The sequence below is a fragment of the Diplotaxodon limnothrissa genome, linkage group LG18 (genome assembly GCF_057381915.1).
Source record: "Diplotaxodon limnothrissa isolate DT_005_m linkage group LG18, D_limnothrissa_male_GT1.1, whole genome shotgun sequence".
NCBI lineage: Eukaryota > Metazoa > Chordata > Actinopteri > Cichliformes > Cichlidae > Diplotaxodon > Diplotaxodon limnothrissa.
This window is the reverse complement of record NC_140613.1, coordinates 39,899,266-39,918,999: the sequence shown is the minus strand read 5'-3', so window position 1 is coordinate 39,918,999 and position 19,734 is coordinate 39,899,266. Positions and strand designations below refer to the sequence as shown.

Sequence of the window (19,734 nt, the reverse complement as noted above, 5' to 3'; positions counted from 1 at the left end):
GGAGGTTTGGAGTCTTCTCTCACCCCCATTCTCTGCGACCTGCTGGAGCGGGGGGGCTAGGAGAAGGAGTTGGCCGTCCGACTGCGGTCTGGAGTGTGGGGCCTCCCTGCTGCTGCGGAGTCGGGGCGGTCTGCCTCCCCCCACCGCAGGGAAAAGGGTAACACCACCTGGGTCTAGGTGCAGTTCCCCCCTCCAGGGGCAAGGGCACCTAGACCCGGTTTGTAGAGTACGCTTGGGGAGTGTGATCGTGTGTACAGCGTCTCTTTATGTCTGTCTCCACGTTGGTTGAGTGTGGAGTAAGTGCATATGAGAGCATGAGGGTGGGAATGGATGTTTGTATCTGTGTGTGCCTGTATTTCTGTGTCTATATGTCAGGTTGGGTGTCAGGGGCCACCTCTCTGGGGACATCTTAGGCCCTCCAAGGTTTGGAGGCCTATCTCCCCCTACCACCACTTCCCCTGCCAGTGGCGGACTCCCTCAGACATCGGTGCGTTGGTGGTTCTTTGTGTCCGCTTATCGGGGCCTGGAGCCTGGGGCTCGCTCGGGCCACTTCGGAGGTGGGGTGCCCCCGGCCTCTCGGCCTGGGGCTCAGTCACTCAGGCACGGCTGGCTGCCGGCGGAGCTCACGGGCGCGTCACTGCAACTCCCCCTGGCTTCTGCTCCGCGGCTGCTGAGTGAGCCCTCATCTGGGACTCTTCTCAGCTCTTTCTGGGACAGTGGCGCAGCTGCCCCTCTGTTGGTCTTCCTTGGTCTCTTGTGTTCTGGGGGCCTCTGGATGTCTGGAGTTTTGATCTCCTCCATACCTGCTTCATGCCCTGGAGGACGGGGCTGTGGCCCCCCCACACCCTCTAGCAGATCATTACATGAAGGAACCTTTTTAAAAAAAAACAAGCGCGTCCATGCTCACAGGTGTACACACGGGTGATCACACCCACAAACTACACCCTTTTTGGCTCCTACCTCAAAGCACACTGTGTTCTGTTGATCTTATGTGCTGCACAATAATGTTTAATATTTAGTATTTACTTTCATATTCCCATATATCATCGTGATGTTGTTTATTCTATTACTCTTGTTCTCTTCTGCTTGTTTTCTTTTTTCTTTCTCAGCAGGTGACCCAGGTGATTGATATATGCATTTTTTTTCTCTGCCCGTTCTGTTGGTTTTTGTTTTTTGCCCTTCTCCCCCGTCCCTCTTCTCAGCTGTTTCTCTTTCCCTCTTTCTTTCTCCCCTTCTTTCCCCCAGTCAAGTCTGTCCCGTATTCAGTAAGTGAAAATAAAATGAACAATAAAAGGTGAATCAAATGGACCATTACGGCAAGGCTGGGATGGTCAATTTGGTAAAGTAAATCCATTGGGCATCTTTCTTTGCCTTTAGACACTAATTCTGATGGCAAAAGAGCCAAACGGGACAGGCAAAAAAAAAAAAAAAAAAAAAAAAAAGGAAAATACGGCACACTTAAAATCAATCCTTTGATTTTTCTGAAAATCGACAGTGCCCCCTATAATCCCGTGTGCCTTATGTATGAACTCTGGTTGTGTTTACTGACCTCGAAACGATTTTATATGGCGCTCAAAAATCTGTCAAATGTTTTAGTACAACTTTGCTAAGCTACGAACCCGCACCACTTGATGGATTGTCGGAGCATTAGGGCTATATTAGGCAGCCGCCTCGCGGAGTGATACGTACTGTGCTTCAACATAATATTACCGTATTGTGTGTGTATAACCTCTTTTTAAGTTTTGTGGATATTATACATGGTTATGCTGAGGATATGTCGGCCAGTTTCCACTGGAAATGCCTTTTGGTTGAACTGTCAACGAGGAATTTGCACTGTTAAAGTTTATATAACTTTAATGCACATAAAAAACAGCTGCTTGTTTAAGTGAAAATACATTGGTGGGGGTTTTTTCACTAATAAAGTTGTGGAGTTGTAAAGTATTTTGTCTAGTGTCAATTATATCGTCAGTTATATCGTTATCACAAATTTTCAAATGTATATCGTGATAAATATTTTTGGTCATATCGCCCTGCTCTAAGCACAACCAGAATTCATACATAAGGGGCACTGTCGATTTTTGAGAAAATGAAAGGATTTTAAGTGTACTTTATAGAGTGTAAAATACGTTATACAGAAGAAAAGAATATATCGCGATATATATCGTTACCGCACATGCTTCAAATTATACCGTGATATGGATTTTAGGCCACATCGCCCAGCCCTAGTTTTAATCTTGTTATTAATGTTATCCAAGTTTCCCACGTTGTATGCTTGCCCGCAGCCAGCCTTGCACATGCCAACATCCTGCACAATGGCTCACACGAATTCTGTAAAAATTTGCTGAGATGAGCAGTGCACCACCTTCAAATGGAAGACTCAACAGCATAATGAAGGCTGGAGTGACATGACAAATGGAAACCAGACAGCAGCTAGTCAAAAATTTAGAGGTTCCACTGAAACAGCATTCAGCCACACATGTTGTCCAGTCACTGTTATTTTTTATCAGCACAGCCACACAATGTTGGCTCGGCTTGCTTTTGTTTCCTGAGAAGACACGGATACAATGAGCGAGTGAGTGAGAATTGTGGTTTGTAGTTTAAAGTGGACACCCATCTTTTTCTACAAAGGGATGGGGAGGTTGTCAAACAGCAAAGAAAAAAAGCAACAAACAAAAGAAACATTAAACCAAAATATATAATAGAACCAGCAGCTCCAGCTGCTCCAGTCTGTTTGAGTAGCAGTGCCCCTACTTGCATAACAAATCTGGATTTGTGTGGGTTTCCCCAGTGTGAATTTTCATTAAAAGTTTTCTGTCCCACAGCAGAAAACTATGTGAGGAAATGTCAGAGATCTGTTGTGCTGTGCATTTGTCTTAACCTTATTTAAATCATAAGTGTTGTATTAATTATTCCTTTCAATAGTCTAAATAGTTCATTTAAAGAGCCACGGCAGCCTCGTGGTGTAAATATCAATAATACTACCATTAGGGAGCTTCAAGAGCTATTCCCTATGTTCATATGTGCGCAGTAATTAAAACACCCATGGAATTTTTAGTAGTGCTTTCTGAGGCACTGATAAATACAACTGAGTCAGCCCACAGTGGTAATTCTAGTTGCATTATGCAGTTCTGATTTGCTAAAGATGCCAGATACCAGTTAAAAAGCCGCATTACCAGTCTTAAATTTACCAGTCTTAAATTTAAAAGATGTAATCCACACTGTGAGGTTCTTAGTACTCGTTTTGTTATGTGTATGACGACGTCAGGGTAAATATAGACAACTTTGTAAAAAATGTTTTTAAATAAATATATCTACAAATTTGTAGATGGGTGAGGTTACATATGATTAAAAAATAAAAGCTACATTGGTGTTGTTATCTAACCTAGAGGCACTAGTCTAGTTTTTGTGAGAGCCATAGATGCTACATAGTGGTTTTTCTTTCTTCTTTCCCTTCCTCACGCACACTTTGTTTATGGAGCTGCCAAAGAGTTGGAGTAAAAAAAAGATTAATCCAGTTGAGGACAACACCATGCCGTACAGTACAAGCTTCCTAACAAGTGGTAAACCAATTAAATGCCCTTCTAGCTTATCTTATATTAGCTTCCTTCATGCTACATTCGCTCTGCCAGTAGCTGCTGCTTTCATGTGACATAATAAACATCAATACCCAATCCAGCTTTTTTGGGGTCAGTATCAGACCAATAGCCAATCCAAGTCTCGGACTACTGAGTCCTTACTGAAGGAGAACTTGGGTGTCTTGAAAAGTTTGGGCAGTTTTTCTTTTGCTAAATCAGTCACCTCAGGAGAAGCACTCCATTATTGCAAATGATTCTATTAGGTAAATCTAATATCTGTGTCTAATAAACACAAAACAGTATGTACCGTCAGATTCTGATCCTTCCACGTGTTAATGAAGTTGTTATTATTATTTTACCACATACAGACATGTATCACCTATTGTTAGACTGAGCCAATAATCTTACAAAATTAAGACTGGAGCACGTAGCAGTAACGACTGCTGTCTTACAGAAATTTCAATATGGTATTTAATAGCTCTGAGAGAAGAGAAAAAAAAATACAAACAAAAGAAAAAACCCATAACTCGATTTGTGATGCTCCAAAGGAGTGTGTCTACTACTCAGCAAAGACATGCAGAGGCTATTGTAGTCTTTGCAGTTTTGTTTAATGGACTGATCTCTGTGTAGAAATGTGTATAAAAACCTGATACACTGCAAACCCATCATTCACTGAAAAGTAATTTGGCTGCACGTTATGCCAAATATAAGATGTGTCCTCTTGCGTCCTCCATTGGGATTCTTCCCCTCTCTCCCCTTAATTAAGTTAATTTCAGTGCATTTAAGTTAAGTGCTGGTCTGTTAGATCAAACTATCACTATGAACAGAAATCTGCAGGGCTTGGCTCTCAATAACTGGGAACTCAGTGAGGAGCGACAGGACACAGCCAAAGCTTTGGCAACGAGCCATCCACCCATTAGAGCAGGGCGATACGACCAAAAATATTTATCACGATATACATTTGAAAATTTGCGATAACGATATAACTGACGATATAACTGATACTAGACAAAATACTTTACAACTCCACAACTTTATAGCGCAATTCGCAGTAAACTTAAATCACACTGTATAACTCATTTAAATACTCTACTCTCCAAACTCTGTAGTACTACAGTAAATAGGCACATTAACTTTTGAGAAAAAAGAAAAAACTACTGCCCAAAAGTTTGCTTTTATAGAATCTCACATTCTATTGTGTTCTTTTTACTCTGTTTATGTCATTATAAAAATCTCCAAAGTTTTAAACAATTGGTAGACCTCATCCTTGGACCTCTTGGCCATTTTCCACAATTTTGTGACAGACTAAAAGATCAGTGGATTTATGAAAAAAAAGTACACAGTGAAAATAGTCACTAATTAGCAACTGTCACATTCTTAGGGCTGTTTATTTGTTCCACTTTTAAGCTAAATCAAAGGAGCTTTCTGATTTTTTGGTCAGTTTTTTAAAAAATGGTCAGAAACATGTTTCTGTTTTACCAAAATTAAGATATCAAAACAAGTCACTGTAGAGAAGCATCATATTTGAGAAAAGTAAAACTTTCAAAAGACAATTTCATAACCTCTCACACGGGTAAGAAATGCTTTTACAGCGTAACAGCTAGTGCTAGGGCTTAACAAGTGCTGCTTTATAATAATTAGTAGACTGCATGTTATAAATCTTATAAATAGTGTCATATATCTAGTAATCTAAGGGTTTAAGATACTGACAAGTTGATGTATATATGAAGGATTTAATATATATATATATATATATATATATATATATATATATATATATATATATATATATATATATATATATATATATATATATTAGGGGTGCAACAATACTCGTATTGATCTTGAACCATTCGATACAGTGCTTTTGGTTCGGTACGCATATGTATCGAACAATACAAAATTTTTAATTTATTTTATCAACTTTCCTTCTGACGATGCTGTCTGTGTTGAGCGCTCAGTGGATCTGCGCTCGACAGTGCAGCCTAGGCGGAGTAGTTGAACGCAGATTCACTGAGCGCAGGGCAAGCTAGCGAGACAGAAGTTAAGCTCTCCTTGCAACATGGCAAATTGAACCTCCCGCACCCTCATTCAGATCTGGCGTTTGGAACTATTTTGGTTTTCATGTGACGTATGACCTTGAAGGTAAGCGCGTCATGGACAAAAGTAAAACAGTATGTTGGATGTGCCATGTAATGCTCAATTACATGGGTGGGAGCTAGTGTGTTAGCGCAGTTTGCTCATTAACATGTTGGCCGTCCAGCCCCATGCACGGGCGATCCGCCGTAGCTCGTTAATGGAGATTTGCCGTGTTGTGGCGTTAACGTCATTTCAACGAGATTTACGCTGACAGCACTAGTGGGAACACAACAAATACATGATTCTCCTTATGGGGACCTGATATGTTTAATATGCTGCTGAGAATATAGCCCAGAAGAAGCGTATAGTATAGCTTTTATTTTGGAAAGAGCCATTTCTCTGTAATAAACTCTCTTTTCCAAACATGAGTGATTCCTCAATCAGATACAGGGCTCGCAAAATCGCCTGCCCGACGTCCCGGGTCTAGCGATTTTTCCAGTCGGGCTACCAAAATCTATCTCTGCCCTGCCCGTCGGCCTATCGTAGGAAGGAAAAATATATGTCAATGCTTTTGCATTCTTTCGGAAATGTAGCTGGGTAATTATGTCATTGGCATCGGTGAGCCACTGTCAATATGTGACATATTGAAATCGCGTTTGAATTTGCGCTTGTTTTTTGCTTTCACTGTGTATAGAGAGCGACAGCACTGATTGGTGAGTGATGATAATTTGCGCACCAATTCCTCTGACATTGTCTTATTAATTGTTAGCTTACTATGCAAACATGACAAGTGAAATCACCCGCAGCTTAAACATGTGAGAGGTTGATCGCGCAGAGAATCGCTGAGCTTATGTGAGTGCGTGTGTAAAAGCAGCAGGATATATATTGTAGCGGATCAGGGCCCTGTGCTTCGTACGTCGCTTACTACATCCAAGATCAAATGAAACATCCAAGACCAAATCATCGCGCTAACTCTGAGCTCGCTATTCCGGTTCCCCGAACACACCTGTTGTTGACGATTAGTATAGCTGGATGAAGTAATGTGAGATCACTGGGTGGCCCAACAGGGGCTACGCATCGATAGTAGAAACATTGATCGGCAACCCTTTGATTGGTCGGCGAAAATGTCGAAGGAGCGCGCTCGGTATTTTTCGGCAGCAGAGGAAGAACTCTTGAGTGAGGGATTTCAGGAGTTTCAGAGTTTAATTAAAACGCAAGGGAACACTGCAAAGGCTGCAAAAGCAAGGAGAGAGGGCTGGCAGAAAGTTGCTGACAAATCAAACTCGTAAGTAATTCAATAATAACAATAATAATGGAGTGGATTTATATAGCGCTTTTCAAGGCACCCAAAGCGCTTTACAATGCCACTATTCATTCACTCTCACATTCACACACTGGTGGAGGCAGCTACGGTTGTAGCCACAGCTGCCCTGGGGCAGACTGACAGAAGCCAGGCTGCCATATTGCGCCATCGGCCCCTCTGGCCAACACCAGTAGGCGGTAGGGTAGATTTATCATATCACACCATATTATCCAATATTATATTACATTATATTATATTATAATATGTTATATTATATCCCCTTTCACATTAGAGCCACAACAGGACCCACTAGAACATGGGAACAAGTAAAAGTGAAATATAAGAATATTCTACAGAATGGTAATATTTATCACTTATATTGCTTTTAGTCTCTTGGAAAGAGACCCTGAAATAATCTGTTTGTTTCTAACAGCAACCAAGAAAAGGGCAGAGCAAAAAAAAAGACAGGTGGTGGTCCTGCACCCCCTCGTCAACAAGTTGGTTAAGTGAATAATACCCTCACGGGAAAATCGATATCTCTATGAGCACACTGTCGCGCTGAGCTAAAGGATCCTGTCTGTCCCGCAATATACGCTGAATTCTGAGGACTCTCCTTATCAATCTTGCACCTTCCGCAATGGGTTGCTCGCGTAAACGGACAGGATATGACTGCGACAGACTTCCCAAATCCACCTTCGCTTTTATAGCCGTGGTCTCTCATCTTGATTACACGAAGTAATTTACAATTACTACTCTGAAATATGAATTACATCTGTAATAATCACATACATGTAATAGAATGTTAATAGTACATTTCCCTTTTTTAGGGAATGACCTGTATGTATCTGTGTGAAATCAATAAAAGGATCAAGTGCTGCATTATCTTTAGTTACATTGATGTTATTTATTTATGGTGAAACAGTGGTGGAATATCGCTGTTGCTTTCGTATGAATGACGCGGACATACCTGCGTGGCCGCGATCTAATCCTGTTTACATAAAGTAAACCTGCTCCCCAGCAGGTTTACTTTATGGAAACGGCTCTGTTGCTATGACAGCAAGTCCCGGATGGGCTTCGGGGAACCGAACGATCCAGGATCACGCGAAATCGTCAACAATCTCATCCAGCTAACTCACTTAGCGCGGTACGAAGAACAGGCCCCAGGGCTGTTCGGGGTTCTGTTTGTACAGTTATGTTTTGTTTATGTTGCCATAGTGACGGGTGACGCCCTCTCGCTGCGACGGTGTGTCCTTCCGGGGTCAGAGGGCGCCCTGTGTGTTGTTGTTGTTGTTGTTGTTGCTGTGCTGTGCTGTTGCCGCGCTGAGCAGTTAGCTAGCGGCAGTGTTCTTCTGCAGATGTTAATAAACGGCTGTGCTCCCTGGCTAGCTCACGGGAAGCAAGACCAAACGACACCTCCGTCTCCTCCTTGTCTGAGCTCGCCACAATATTTTAGTTCTGCTGAGCCAAATAAGACAGGTCAGGGTGAAGAAGTGACAGCCAAAGAAAAGTTTACCACAAAACGGAAAAGTTATGACAAATCAGACTATAAGGCAAAAAGAAAGTGCAGCTTTATGGTTTCATGGACAAAAGAATTTCTGTGGCTGCAATATGACGAGCTAAATAACCAGGGCTGCACATAAGTGGTCCGCAGGTGCGCATTCGCTGTCAAAATAAAAAACGGGCACAAGATAAAAAGTTGCAACGCGTGTTTGCGTACATAAGATTTTCAGGACGAGGACAGACATTTGTTTAGAACTCTTAAAGATGTCGAAGAAGCTCCTTTAAGCAATTACTGTGATGTTCCTCCACCTCAAGAAATGTCAGAAGGAGTCCGAACCATAAAAGAAGCGTGTATTCTCGGAAAAGTAGTTGCAGGAGGTGAGCTGGCTTCAAACAAATGATGAACGCACAGAGATGTGGTGCGGAATGTGCCGTGAAAATTTAATAAATGACAAATTAAAAAGGCATGAACATTTTTTTTTGTATCGAAAAAATATCGAACCGTGACACCAAAGTATTGAACCGAACCGAACCGTGAATTTTGTGTATTGTTGCACCCCTAATATATATATATATATATATATATGAAGGATTTAATTAAGAAACTTTAAGGTACAGTGTGTAAACTCTCACCAATAGATTTCAGCAGATAGCATTTTTCATTCGGCTGAATTCTGTTTTCTTACCCCTCCCAAATTAAATGTATAATCCCAGCTATGGTGGCCAATATAGGACAAAAAACTCTGGTTGTTGTTCATCTGTAGTGAGTATAGGTTGTCAGTCCATTGTTTACCTCAGCTGTCAGTATGAGTCGTCATCTATTTACTCTGGAAGAGGCTGTAAAACTTTGTGAAAGGAATCTGATATGAGTCGATGAGTCAGTGAGGCTCACTTCTGTCTGATGACAGCAATACCGAGGTAAGTTTTTGAGGAGATCCTGAACTTTTCTCCTGGTAAGTGCAGCTGTTTTTGCTGCTGTTAGCAGGTGCTAGCTAAACTTTTTTTTTCAAGTGGCTCTGACTTCTGAAACTCTAAAAACTCTGAATGTAATAAAACTTTTTATCAGAGGGGAAGTGTGATTCTTGAGTCTAACATTAGCTGGCCCATTGTCAGCTATCTGGAGACATAGTGAGTCAGAGATATTGAAAATATACAAGTACAAATGTTAAATGGTCACATATACTTTAAAAGAGCAACTTGTAAATGGTAAATGGCCTGTATTTATATAGCGCTTTACTAGTCCCTAAGGACCCCAAAGCGCTTTACATATCCAGTCATCCACGCACACATTCACACACTGGTGATGGCAAGCTACATTGTAGCCACAGCCACCCTGGGGCGCACTGACAGAGGCGAGGCTGCCGGACACTGGCGCCACCGGGCCCTCTGACCACCACCAGTAGGCAACGGGTGAAGTGTCTTGCCCAAGGACACAACGACCGAGACTGTCCAAGCCGGGGCTCGAACCGGCAACCTTCCGATTACAAGGCGAACTCCCAACTCTTGAGCCACGATCGCCCTTGTGATCTTTAATCTAAAAGTAACTTATAGCACGTACTACGTACAGTATGTGGCTGATCGATAGCCAAATGTGATTAGAAAAAACAGTCGACCACTGTGTAAAGATGGCAAGACAACATGTCAGCTTCCACAAAAGAGCAATCGCTCCTATGTATTTTAGTGGATTCATTAAAAAGATGGTTATGACAATAACTATTCTATTACATAATCTAAAAAATACTTACTTTACCTTTATATTTTTGATCAAATGTAATTTATTTGTTTTAAACCATTTCTTGTTTTTCCCCACCAATCCATTTCAAGCTTAAATGTGGTTAAATCAAGTTATAATTAATATTCATTCCTTTACCCTTTATGGTTTTCTAAGTTTATGCGTTGGTTCTTGAAGCATTACTGCGCTATTACTACTAGTATCTCAAGAAGTATTTAAATACATGTTGTCCTATATACGTTTTGTTGCAATTTTTTCGTAGATAAAATAGAGTGAGACTGCGATTTTAAGCTCACACCTCATATCAGTGTGTCACAGGCAAGAAAAAGCTCCACTGATCCAACAGTCACAACACTAACATGTTGTCTCACTGTTTCCCGTTGCTCTCTGACTTGGGACACATCAAAACCAGTTGAGACTCCAGTAACAACACTTAAACCCTCACCAAACAGAAACAGAGCGGACCTAAAACGCTGTGCAAATGTGACGCTGCAGCTCACACGGAGCCCCTGAATATGCAGCGGGGGGATATGCTGGCCCCCGGCAGCCGCAGCAACAGACGCTGTAAAGAAGCGCTGAGATTCAGCACCATGGACAGCGGCCAGCAAACTTCACTGCAAACTTTGCCGCTCTCTGCCTAACCCAGTGTTACTGAAACAAAGCATAATGTCCAGTTAACATGAACTTGGGTTGGCCTAAATCTCGATGAAGCTTATTTAATAAAGTTTGAAAACTCACAAGACGGGCGTAAATTCTACTGTCTGTAACACAACATAAGAAATGGGCAACAAAAAGTAACTACAAAAAAGACACCAAATTAAAAGGTACAGCACAGTGTGGTGTAAGAGGAGTTTGGCTGCGCTGTTGCTAGTGTTTTAACTAGCAAGCAGTTTCCTACACATGTAGCTAACCGAACCACGTGTGCACACTCTGGGTAAAATACCCACAAGCAATAATACAGAAAATTAAAATGATGCTCCCTAAACAACTCTAATGATGGTTTTTATTTATTACAAAAAAAACAACCCAAAACTCTATTTTTATGCGCATGTGCTGTGCGGCCTAATATAATACAAAAACAAGTGCTAAGTGTTGATTCACTACGCTATCAATAACAGACTAATTATCAACCACTGGCGGACTAATTATGACCCGTAAAACGGATCTAATCGTATTAGCTACATATTTGGGCTGCTATGCTGCCTATAACATTTTCCCAAACCAGTGGAGCCATGGTATGTAGCCAGGCGCTAGCTAATAAACAGCTGCTCCGGTGTAGTAATAAAGAGCGAGCGGGGTTTTATCCGCTTAATTGGCGGCTAATGACACCACACAGCAGCGTGTTGGAAAAAGAAAAACTCACCTAAGACGAAAAAGGGGAGCTCTGTGTTTTCCAGGTCGTCCACCACCACCACGTCCCCGGGAAAATCGTTTCTAACAGAGAACAGAAGCTTGGGCTCAGAGGCCGAGGGACTGTGCATGATGCTCAGGTCGTTTTCTCTTAAAAACGGCAGCGCCGACACGGTGACGCTCTTCATCTTGCACTCGGTGTCCTGGCTCTGGTCCTCATCGCCGTTAAGACATCGGACGTAAACCGCTTGGAGGGCCAGGAGAGCCCACGCCAGCTCCAGCAGCAGCAGCGGTCTCGGCCCCATGTTGATGCTCGCCATATCGCTCCGTTTCCTCTCCCCTCCTCGCTGTTTCTCTCCCAGGCAGCTTCAGTCGCTCAACCCGGCGGACGACAGAGCGCCAGAGAGAGTGAATGGGGGGCGTGCTACACCGGCGGGCTCTCACAGTGTGGGAAACAAGCGCCTCTTCTTTCTCGCATATGATCAATCACAGGATTTTGTTGTACATGTGCTACTCCCGCTGAACACTGATAATGTAGCAGTGTTTTAATGCTGTTGACCCCCTTTGTTGTAATTGATCGACAAACTGTCCAAATGGCTGTAATGGCTATGCAAAGATTACTAACAGCAAACCACCCAGGGTGCCCCGAGGGTCCCATCAGTAAAAGAAACATAATTTGTAATTTAATTGTCTGCTTGCCCTGTCATAGAAACTTGCACATAATCTCCAAGGACACCACAGAGCATCCTTAGAAGCTTGCCTGACCTCAGTGTACATGCATAATTGCCTAATTGATGGTGCAGATGACTGTTAGGAGCGAGTGTCGGTGTCTGCAGTGGCCCAGATATGAAGTACACTTTAGTGAAAAATCTCTCACCAAATTTTAGGAACCTTACAAATAAAATTAAACTATATGTTGTAAATGTTGGCAACCAGTAGTGAGTAACGAAGTGCCACAGAGATAACAAGAGAGAGAAAAAAGTGTTTTGAGTGTATACAAATATACAAGTTTTTTCATTATTGCTAATTTTTAAACAGGGCATTTTGAGGAAGTGTGACATAATATATACAATTTTAAGAGTACACTGAAATAAGACTGAATTTGGCACCATTACATTATGTTCTGCTATGTCTGGTGAGGTTACATAGAACCCTGAATACTGGTGTTATCAAGGTCAGCACTGAATTTTCATGATAATTGTGCATGTTTTAAAAATAAATAAATAAAATGGAATTGTTTTCAATACTCTGTCAGGTTTAATATGCTTAACATCTATTAGTTCAAGACCTGGCAGGAACCTTTAATGTGCATGTCCACAGTTAGTGGTGTATAAATGGCTGAAATGAGAAAATACAGCTATTCAGTTTGATTTCAGTTTTTGTAAATGACACACTTTTAACTGACGCATCCCCCCCCCCCCCCCCCCCCCCCCCCCGCCCGTTTTACACACGTTAAAATTCTGTGAAATTCTCATTATCCATTTCTTTTGCTTCCTGGTACATCACTGTTCTGCCACTTTTGTGAACGAGGAGGGAAAAAACACATGTTTCTGTTCATAAAATGGTGAAATAAAACATAATCAGTCAGTACAGAATTAGGTCCTCATTGTTCTCCATATTTGGCCACTTGTAAGAACAAGTTAGAGCAAACCAGTTAGGTCTTTTGTGATGACAGTTTTAGACCACCGTCAGGGATGTAAGACATGGCAACAGCGGCTATTTTCATGATGTGATATGTATTTTCAGATTTATGTAGATGAACAGAGGCAGTGCATAAAAATAAAAATGGCTCTGAACCACATTGGACCCTACTAATGTGAGCGACAGGGTACACTGATCTCTTCAGTACTTGCAGGTGCACCACAAAAAGAGAAGCTAGGCATCACTGCAATAAGGCCTAATGGAAACGCAGCGAATGGGCACTGTAAGAAACTTAAAATAATTCTGGTCTACAAAACAAAAGAGGTTTTGTTTGCTACTGGGAACCTCAGAGTAGCTCTTTAGCTCTAAGTTGTTGCACTGATTTCTGATACGAAATCCAATTTGAGCTACTCGTTAAGGTTTCTGAGATGCATGTCACTGACGATTTGATACGTTTGAACATCAGTGTAAATATACCAACACAATGTCTGGAACTATTTCCTACCAATATGTTTGTTATATGTTTGTTATTCTGAAAACATACCACAGCATATTGCTGTCAATTTAGCTCAAAATAAAACAAGCATGCTCTAAAATGTTTGAGGCCCTTGCTTTTGCGTTCATGCTGCACATCCGTCTCTCTTTGCAAGAGCAAAGAGTAGTCAGCCATCATGCTCGGATTACATTTTCCCTGATATCTCTTTTCCATCACTATTATATCTTGATGAAATCTTTCCTCATGCTGGTCGCTGACATCGATCAGGTTCAATGGGGATAAAAGTCGAGGTGAGAATGTAAAAAGTGCATCTTCAGTGACATTCTGGTGCCCATTAACTGATACGCTTTCAGCACATTATCTACAAGCTCAGCATAATCCTCTGTGATTGCCCAGAAAATTGTGGACATCCTGCACGAACGCTTCCCAAGCTGCTGTTTCAGTTGGCTTCCGTTTTCTTTTGAAGTCAACAACAAATACACCTTCCTTAAATTTTGGGTTCACTTTAGATGCTGAAATGCATTGCAGTTACTGTCGTTCATTCTATTTTTCCAAGTAAGCCATTACTGACACATGGGGTACAGCTTGGACTGGTCAACCAGTCTATCACAGGGCTAACACAGAGAGACAGACACTGATTGCATTATCCTAATAAAGCCTATGTACAATCAAACCTATAATAGTAATGAAAACATTATTATTATAGACTTCACTTAAAGATAGCTACTTTCCAGTTAGTGATAACATCAAAGGTGCTTGTATGGGTATTAGAGTTTCAGCTATTTAGAATTTTATTTTCACAAAGAAATTAACAACAAATAATACACAGGAATACTCCAGTTGCACTCAGACTAAAATTTCCAGAGGGGCTTTCCGACTCTAAATCCCTTGACTGTTTTGTTGACCAGACAATTGCCACTGGGATTTGGATATAAAGCCTGTAGGAAAAGAAGATTGCGTTTTCTGTGTCACCACTGTCCATCCATTTAATATTTAAGCAGCTCTGTGGTCTCCAGTGAAGTGTCAGTTCTCTCTGTCTCTTCCTGTCCTCATCAGAAACAGTCTGAAAATCCAAAATAGGGCAATATTTGGGATCGAAGCTAAAAATAAAAAGCGGGGAAGTAGATTGGCCTCGGCCACCCGCAGTGAAATATTAAAAGGTTAGCAGAGATTGAGGAGAATAACTGGACTAAATCGCATAAATGTGCATTAATTATTGATCGTGGGCTCATGGTTTCTCAAGACACTGTTAAAGAAAATCCATCAGTATTCAAACAATATTGAATTTTATGTGAAGGTTTCACTTCTGGATATGTGTGCACTTGAGTGCAGAGTGAAACTTTTCTAGTACATTTCCTTAAGGGTCAAATGAAACTTTTAAAACAATCGTTTGGAAAGTATACACTGTGTCAGCATTCAAGTAATTATTTTTCCTGTTCTGTAAAATAAAAATAAATAAAATCAAGAAATCACACAAAAAGACAGATTTTAGTCATTAAAACCAGACTGTTTTACTGGATTTGTTACATGATATTTTGTTGTTTATGTTGAAGCAATCGTGGATTCACTGTCCTGCTGCTGCAAATGATCTGTAAACCACCAAATCCACAATCAATAAAGAGTCTTCAACAAATATATTTTAATATATCTTCTTAAAAATGCAAGTGTTTTAAGAATTAAATCCACAAACCAACAACAAAAAAAATCACATGCACATCCTACAAAAATGAACGATGAACAAATCTGAAAATGCACATTTACATGTATTGCTTTTTAAAACATACACCTATGTGCAATGAAGTATGAAGTAAATTTATGAAGTGCTGCACTAACGTGTACTATATGTGACATTCATGTGTGAAACTGTAGGATGGTTTGGTGGTGGATTCGATCATATGGCTAATCGATAGATTTAATTTAGACTGCTACATTAATCTGTTGTGTGTAGGTGTCCAGTCCGACGCTAATAACATGAAATGAAATATCAAGGATGATCAACCGTGTTAGCTCCAATATCAAATGTTTTACTCTGCAGATCTGTAACAAACCTGAGCTGTTGGCCAAAACGTGTCTTTCCATCAGATTCATCACCAAAGGAAAATGATTGTAATTATACATTTTACGACAGGTTACTTTGCTCCTAAACACACAAACAAACAATTTTGTTACTTGACTCACCAAAAATTGCAAGCTATGTTTTCTACCTATTAAATACACCTTTTCCCCCTCTTTTCCTTTTTTTTTTTAACTTACTGAATTCAAAATATTGACAAAATCAATTAAAAGACATATAAGAACAGTTGTGTAAAATTCTGTTGGATCTCCATTAACACATGCAGGATTGTTAGCCATTGGGATGGTCTTTATTTACCCTCCACCAAGTGTTTTAGTTGCAGCAACCCTTTCTCTGCCCCTCTGAAACCTTTTATTTGGAGAGAAAACATAAATCTTTGATGACATTGGCACAAAATCCTCCTATTCTGTCTCCAATTGAAGCAAATGAGCTTGGATTGGCACAGGATGTTATGAGAAAGACTCGGGAAAAGTGGTAACACAATTTTGGGATTTCCACAGAATTCCGAGCCAGCAAGAAAATAGAAAATTGCCTCCCTTTGTTTATTTTTAACATCCTGAAAGAGCTTTGCTTTCAGAAAAAAATGCCCTTCAACCAGAGGCTAAAGCAGTGTCGCCAAACATCCACCCTTCAGCGGCGTCCTTGATTGTTAACCTGCACTGTTCTGCACCTTAACATGGACTTCTGATCTTTCTGTTTGAAGTGCAGAGAGTTTCCCCACAGGAATCCATAAAAGAGCATTCTGTTTCTCTCCTGTTACTTTAGAGACATTTAGCATCCATTTAGTCATGAAGCTATGCCAAGCAACTCACCAAAAAACTTCTTTAATTCAGTCCCGAAGATTGTAACGTCATCTCTCGCTGTGGAATTGGAAAAACGTCTTTCTCATTTATCACAGAGTGATAAACAGAGGAAATGAGTGAGCAGCTTGAGTCTAGTCTGGATTATGTACAGTCCCAGCATTTGTGATTAAAGTGTCGAGGGAAAGAATAACAAAATAGGTTTGTGCGAATGTGTGTGTGTGTGTCTGTGCAGATAGTGAGTGGGACACCATAGAACCTATGTATGTGCGAGTGTGCAAGTGAAAGTGATTGCAAGCCAGGCAGAGATGAAATTCCGATAGATTTGCTCGCATGAGTTCTGGGTCGCAGTCGATAATCAAAAGCAAGGAAAAAGATGGAGGGTGGAGGAAGACCGGGGGAAGAAGAAAGACAGTCAGTGAAAGTTGAGAGGGAGAAAGAGAGAGCGAGAGTGGGAAGGGAAGCAGCGAGCACATACATCAGGGGCTGAGACTAGCAGGTGCAGGGATGGCGGGGAGGACAGACCAGGGGCCTGATCAAGAGAAAGATCTCACTGTTTAATCTTGAGACTCTTCCCGTTGCCAAACTAGCAAGGCTTTGGCCCACTGTATAGCTTGTTCTGTGATCAGGAGCAAACAGATTCATCTTTTCAGCTTGCTCGCCCCTCAGCCTCTGCGTGGGCTGCAAAGTTGATTATCGCCTAGAAAAGGCCTTTGTCGTCAGGCTGCTGGATCTCTGACAAACTGGCTCAAATCATGCCGCAGCAGTTACAGTTACAGCCTCTTCAAATCCTCAGTGTATGATGTAAATGTGCCACTTCAGACAAACTGGGCTGGATCATGAAGAGCCTTTTAACCACTACTGGATAAACTGTAAAAGCTGAAAATCGTAGGTTGCCTGATGCTGTTTTTATTAGGGGTGCAACGATACACAAAATTCACGGTTCGGTTCGGTTCGATACTTTGGTGTCACGGTTCGATATTTTTTCGATACAAAAAAAATGTTCATGCCTTTTTAATTTGTCATTTATTAAAATTATAAATATATATTTTAACTCAAAAGTACAGTTTTTAAATTTAACCCTAACCCTTGTGCGTGTTTTTTATTTTGACAGCGAATGCGCACCTGCGGACCACTTATGTGCAGCCCTGGTTATTTAGCTCGTCATATTGCAGCAACAGAAATTATTTTGTCCATGAAACCATAAAGCTGCACTTTCTTTTTGCCTTATAGTCTGATTTGTCATAACTTCTCCGTTTTGTGGTAAGCTTTTCTTTGGCTGTCACTTCTTCACCCTGACCTGTCTTATTTGGCTCAGCAGAACTAAAATATAAATCCTGCTGCTTTTACACACGGACTCACATAAGCTCAGTGATTCTCTGCGCGATCAGCCTCTCACATGTTTAAGCTGCGGGAGATTTCACTTGTCATGTTTGCATAGTAAGCTAACGATTAATAAGACGATGTCAGAGGAATTGGTGCACAAATTATCATCACTCACAGATCAGTGCTGTCGCTCTCTATACACAGTTCGCACGATTGCAAAGTGAAAGCAAAAAAACAAGCGCAAATTCAAACGCGACTTCAATATGTCACATATTGACAGTGGCTCACCGATGCCAATGACATAATTACCCAGCTACATTTCTGAAAGAATGCAAAAGCATTGACATATATTTTTCTTCCTACAATAGCCCGACGGGCAGGGCAGAGATAGATTTTGGTAGCCCGACTGAAAAAATCGCTAGCCCCAGGACGTCGGGCTAGCGATTTTGCGAGCCCTGTATCTGATTGAGGAATCACTCATCTTTGGAAAAGAGAGTTTATTACAGAGAAATGTCTCTTTCCAAAATAAAAGCTATACTATCCGCTTCTTCTGGGCTATATTCTCAGCAGCATAAGGAGAATCATGTGCTAACAGCTGTCTAAATGACTCGGCTAAAGTTAGTAGCATGCTTGTTGTTTTGGTCTTTGCACTAGGATGATGTCGGCGTAAATGTGCAGTCATATTCGTTGTGTTCCCACTAGTGCTTTCAGGTTAATCTCGTTGAAATGACCTTAACGCCACAACACGGCAAATCTCCGTTAACGAGCTACCGCCGATCGCCCCGTGCATGGGGCTAGACGGCCAACACGTTAACGAGCTAACTGCGCTAACACACTAGTTCCCACCCATGTAATTAAGCATTGCATGGCACATCCAACATACTGTTTTACTTTAGTCCATGACTCGCTTACCTTCAGGGTCATACGTCACATGAAAACCAAAATAATTCCAAACGCCAGATCTGAATGAGGGTGGGGGAGGTCCATGTTGCTGAGAGCTTAACTTCTGTCTCGCTAGCTTGCCCTGCGCTCTTCCTTCTGACTATGCTGTCTGTGTTGAGCGCTCAGTGGATCTGCGCTCGACAGTGCAGCCTAGGCGGAGTAGTCGAACACAGATTCACTGAGCGCTCAACACAGACAGCATCGTCAGAAGGAAAGTTGATAAAATAAATTACAAATGTTGTATTGTTCGATACATATGCGTACCGAACCGAAAGCACTGTATCGAACGGTTCAATATCGATACGAATATCGTTGCACCCCTAGTTTTTATATATGTGGGCACCTGCCCATGTTTATGTACTTGCTGTCCTCGGCAGAGGTCTGTGCACATATAACCCATCATCTCACAGTCATCTCTTGCATGAAAGTGCCAGGCATGTCAGCATGCTCGGCTCTCTGAAACAACTGTGTCAAAAACAGTAACACAACAATAGCTACTTAATAAATACAAATGGGCTTCTCCAGGAATTTAGCATATAATTACCTTGTATCACCTAATCAGCACACCTCCAATCTGCAGCCGGAGGCAGATGGTGTGGGATTTCATTTAACGTGTCCAAAGATGACAGAAATAAATGTCCCGAAACTTTCCCTGGCTAAATAAAAACAAATCCCAACTAATTCAAAGTCTATATCCATATCCTCTGTGCAGAAGGGTCTTGGCTGCCTGTCTACGAATCACGCCAGCAGCCAGAAATCTGGGTGTATTTTGGGACAATGAGCTCTTTTTTGGCAAAAGAGCCACAAGCGTTATCCAGCCACACTTCTCCAATTGAGGAGCATTTCAGAGCCCAGTTGCTCTGACGCCTGGACTGACCTCGGGAAGGTCAGTTTTTGCATTCATATAATCAAGCCT

At 41.4% G+C, this 19,734-nt stretch overlaps 1 protein-coding gene across 3 annotated transcripts in view; it reads right to left on the bottom strand.

Moving 5' to 3' along the window:
- The window catches only part of astn1 (astrotactin 1), a 482,098-nt gene extending 470,239 nt beyond the window's left edge, over positions 1-11,859 (bottom strand). For all 3 annotated transcript variants that reach the window (XM_085377645.1, XM_085377646.1, XM_085377647.1), the window contains exon 1: positions 11,553-11,859. In XM_085377645.1, the coding sequence (XP_085233771.1) occupies positions 11,553-11,859 (307 nt within the window). The remainder of the gene's footprint in view (positions 1-11,552) is intronic.
- Positions 11,860-19,734: the final 7,875 nt, after the last annotated feature.